The sequence below is a fragment of the Galeopterus variegatus genome, unplaced genomic scaffold (genome assembly GCF_000696425.1).
Source record: "Galeopterus variegatus unplaced genomic scaffold, G_variegatus-3.0.2 Scaffold372, whole genome shotgun sequence".
Classification (NCBI taxonomy): domain Eukaryota; kingdom Metazoa; phylum Chordata; class Mammalia; order Dermoptera; family Cynocephalidae; genus Galeopterus; species Galeopterus variegatus.
Window position 1 is genome coordinate 573,606 of NW_007726483.1, and position 4,726 is coordinate 578,331.

A 4,726-nucleotide genomic window follows, 5' to 3' on the forward strand; every position below is an offset into this window, starting at 1 on the left:
TTTCCTGGTTTGGGGGTTGATACAGAAAGTCTTAAAAATGTGTAAACACTAAGTTAGAATTACATATTCAATAAATCACCTCTATTAAAAAGCACAAAATAATAAGAAATAAAAACTAGGCAAGGAGATTTATCATGTTACAATCATCATGCACTAGAATTTGGTTTAAATCAACCAAAAAGACATGGTCTGAATTTGGTTTAAAATCAACAGGACATGATCTAAGAGAAAATTACGTGGATAACTAATTAGAACTAACAGTAGCGAGTGCTGTAATCATAGAGGTAGATAATGTCCATTATCAGAAAAGCCATTGATTCAGCAGTTTCCACTTCCTCTTCTTGCCCTCCCCAACTCATAGCGGCTGAGTCACGAGTATGAATAGGGTTCTCTGAGAAGTGAGTGGGGGAATGCAATTCAGGGTTTCAATGCAGGGCTGCAAGAAAGAGAGGGTGGGGTGAGAAGAGGTCATCATCTGTGATGCAGAGTTTCTACCGAAACAAGTGTAGAAATGCCTTTATTGGGAATTAATAGCAATATGGGAAGACAGTTCAAAGCCAAAGCCCCAGCAAAACCTACCTTTGCCCTGATCTTGCCTTTGCTTCACCTCCCTCACAAATCAGCAATCACAGGGATAGGATGGAAACAGAGCCCATGTGTTTTAAAAGAAGGAACTATGCAGGCACGCAGGAAGGACAGGATTCCTAGTTGTGGTCTTGCTTTGCTTGGGTCTGATGTCCTCCATTGTTCCTGGTATCTAACATATCACCTCCAACCCCTTTTTGGGGAATTTGAGGCCCTTCCTGGTCTGGCCTGAGTTTAGCTTCATCATGCATAGGCCCCCCACTGCTCTGCAGCTCCACCAAACTGTTCATTCTTCCCTCAGAGCCTGCATTTCACCCCGGACTCTGAATCAACTGCCCTCTACCCCCACCCCATCTATGTATGTCCAAGTCCTGTGTAGTTTTCAAGACCTAACCAGAGCTCCATCCCTTCTAGGAAGCCTTCCGAGATCCTCCTGTGCAAGGTCTTCCTCCTCATGGTGTTCTGAGTCTCAGCACTTCTTGCTAAGTGCTGTAATTACCTGTTCGCCTACCCTACCTGCCCCTACTAGGTGGAGGGCATCTGGAGGACAAAACCATTCAAAAGAACTAAGTCTATTTCTCATTATAAAATGTGATGTATGCTTATTAATTATAAAATAATGAAATAATAAAGGATGGAAAAGAAAAGAACGTATAGATCTGACTGAGAAGGTTGACCCTTTCACACCACTGAGATTATGCATTGAAAAGAATAAGAAAAGAAAACGACTTCATTTGGCATTATTTATGTAAATATTGTATAATATCCTAAAAATTGCTCAGAGACATGGGAAATCAAGACTTAATTTTAGCAAAGGCCATTAGACAGAAACTTTAGTGTATTTACCAAATGTTTCTTTCAAATTAAACAGTTGACACCATCCTACTTTTCAACCAATGATGCTGTAAATGTCTTAAAACAAAATTTGTTCATAAATTCATGGGCTGACCAGGAAAGTCATCCAATCTCATTACATAAAATGAGAAAAATCTAGAAAAAAAAGAGAAAAGAAGATTAATCACCCATAGATCTACCACACAAATATAAGCACTATTAGTTCTTTAGGACATTTTTTTCCAACGCTTTGTATTGTGTTCATGCCTAGGGTTTGGCGTGGAAAAATACACATTTGTCTATTTGTACAATTGTTCATTTTGAACAATTTGTACAATTTTTTATCTTGCTTTTTTTTTTTTTACCACTGATGTTATCAGTATATTTATGCCATTCACTTTATTTGTTCCAAGGGCTTAATAGTAAACAATACGGTGTTATACCATAATTTACTCTATCATCCTCTGATAGTGGAAAATGTACATTTTCTTATTTTAGAGCTGTAAGTGATGCTGGGTCAGATATCTTTGTTTGATGATGACTCCATATTGGGGCTGTTTCCACAGAACTCTTTCCTAGAAGTGTTTCTTCTAGGTAGTGGGTATAAATATTTTTAGGCTCCTGACTTACTGACACCCACGTGGAAAGTATCTTTATGATCCACAACTGGTGTTTAACCCAGTGCCCTAGTCACTCTGTGACTGTTTGATGAGTGGACAAGTGACTGAAACATGACCTCAGGGTTCCTGTTCTTCCAGCTGGGGATCCCTTAATTCACCTCCTCACATCCGGGGGAGTTTGTGCTACTCTCCACAGCATAAGCATATCTACCCCATCCATGTAGTCAGAGCATCTCAGGAAGCAGAGTTTCAGCTCGGTGGGAAGGACCGGGGCTGGAGATTCATGCAAAAACCCATTCTGATGAGAAGGGACCAGTTAAGAATAGCCCTGGGTTGACACACACCCCTCTCCTCCTGCTCACGTGGGAAACCATTTCCCCAGAAGAAGCCAGAACAAGTCACGAATTGAGAGCTGGGACTTATAGCTCAACGATGCTATTCTTGGATATCCTGAGACTCTGTGGTTGTCAGGGACCCTGCGTTGTGCAACGCTCAGCATGACAGCACCACTATGCTTAAAAATTTCCCTCCTCACCCCCAGATTCCATTTCCCCATCCGCCACGGCTGCCTATAAAGAGAGGAGGAGATGGCTCCGGACTCCAGAAGCACGCAGGCCGCAGCGGGTGCCCAGTCCCTCGTTGGCTCTCCGGACACTGAAGCCCACATTCCATCATCTGCTCAGCACCATGAAGGTCCCCAAGGCTGCCATTGCTGTCCTCCTCTGCACCATGGCTCTCTGCAACCAGGTCTTCTCTGCACCATGTGAGTCCGTGTTGTTGTTGTGAGTGTCCCCACTCTGGCCATGGTTAGACCACATCTATCTTTTCTTGTGGCTAGGAAAAAAGAGAGAGCTTCTTAAAGGGCTACACAATCTCTTGGTCTTCAAGACTTTTATTTTCTTCTTTGTAAGGGGTCTTATCTCTCTTAGTCCCCAGATCTGAGAGTTGGGGTGGGGGTAGCGGAGTCACTATGCCCTGTACAGACAGGAAGCAGGGTCCTAAATGGATGCGTGTGCAAGAGGCAGAGTCCAGGTCTAGCCACTTCCTAGAGGTCATTCATTCACCAGCTCACCTTCGGTCTCCCCAGGAGCTCTGTCACTTGGATATCTTATGAGAGATGTCCAAAGCTTCTCTTTTGCTGGGGTATGACTTCTTGAACCAGACAAAATTCCCTGAAGCGGGAATAGATATGCACAGTCTGCATAGATATCTGTATCACACAGAGCAAGAAGAGCCCACAGTGAAGAGTCAAAGAGAAAGAAGAATGTAAGACAGAAACAAAGGCAGAGACAGGGACACTTCTGGGCAAATGCCCAAACTCCTTCCAGTGACCGGGTCTCCCAGCCCCCACCCTGAGCACGGCTGTCTTCCTCACCCTCTCAGGGATCAGATGTTGGCTGGCCTTTTCTTGTGAACTATGATTCAGGCTCACTCTGTCCCTTCCTCTACAGTTGGTGCTGACACCCCAACCGCCTGCTGCTTCTCCTACATCAACCGGCAGATTCCACGCAAATTCATAGGTGATTACTTTGAGACCAGCAGCCAGTGCTCCAAGCCAGGTGTCATGTAAGTGCCTACAGTCTTCTTGCCCACCTTTGGGGAGGCAGGGAGGCTCTGAGCAGGGGGCAACCAGGCACAGACAGGCCAGAAAAGCCATCCTGGAAAGGTCCAGCCTCCTGGGGCCTATCAAGTCTGCAGGACCCAGGTCTCCAAGGTGTGACCTGTCTTGGGGGTGAGGGGGGGCATGTTACAGAGTCAGAGAGGACTGCCCAGCCTAGAGGGAAGGACGGGGAGAAGGTAGCACAGGATCCTCCGAGAGGTCCCCTTGAGTCAGTGAGAGAAGTTCTCCAGACTGAGATAGGAGCAGACCCCTGGGAAAGTGGGCAGCCCTGAGCTGCCCAGGACAGGGAGAAGGAGGGAGGGGCCACAGGACTCCCCTGCTGGATTCCCCAGCATTTAATCCTTCCACCCCTCTCCACAGCTTCCAAACCAAGAGAGGCCGGCAGGTCTGTGCTGACCCCAGTGAGGCCTGGGTCCAGGAATACATCACTGACCTGGAGCTGAATGCCTGAGTGGCCTGGAAGCTGCGAGGGAAACAGTGACTCCAGCAGGCCCAGTGGGGAGCAGGGACCTGACCTCAGAAACATCCCCATCACCTCCACTGCTACCTCTCCTATGGGCTGGCTGTTACCAGACAGCCATACCTGGGGACTCTTCTTAACTTAAATGCTAATTTATTTATATATTTAATTTTCTAAATTATTTTCAATGTCATACTGTGTTTGTGACTGCTCTGAGATATCCCAGGGCACTGTCCTCACCACCCATCCCCTCCCCTTCACTCACACTGTGACTGGTGACAACTGAATGGCTGTCAGCAGCTGTTCTAGCAGACACTCAAGCTGCCAGACTGACAAACATATATTGAATGCTTTTGTTCAGTGCTCTGTTCAGCCCAGTGAAATAATAAAGATGCTCTTTTTAAAAGTAAACTGGCATTGAGTTTGGTTTTGTTTTTTCTGGCAAATCACTGGCGAAGAGAAATAATAGGCAAAGAATAGGAAGATTGAAATGGGGGCAAGTTGGGAGAGATGGAAGTCGGGGCTACCACAGAGCTGCTCCACTTTACACTGGAGGCACAGTTCTGGAGCATCGAAACTATGAATATCTTACATGTCAAATTATAA

General features: G+C 45.7%; 1 protein-coding gene across 1 annotated transcript; it reads left to right on the forward strand.

Moving 5' to 3' along the window:
- The first annotated feature begins 2,517 nt into the window (after positions 1 to 2,517).
- On the forward strand, positions 2,518 to 4,521 carry LOC103586755 (C-C motif chemokine 3-like). The gene is given in 3 exon segments (XM_008568074.1): positions 2,518 to 2,802; positions 3,491 to 3,605; positions 4,021 to 4,521. Coding segments are annotated over 3 exon segments (312 nt in total). The 5' UTR covers positions 2,518 to 2,726; the 3' UTR covers positions 4,142 to 4,521.
- Positions 4,522 to 4,726: the final 205 nt, after the last annotated feature.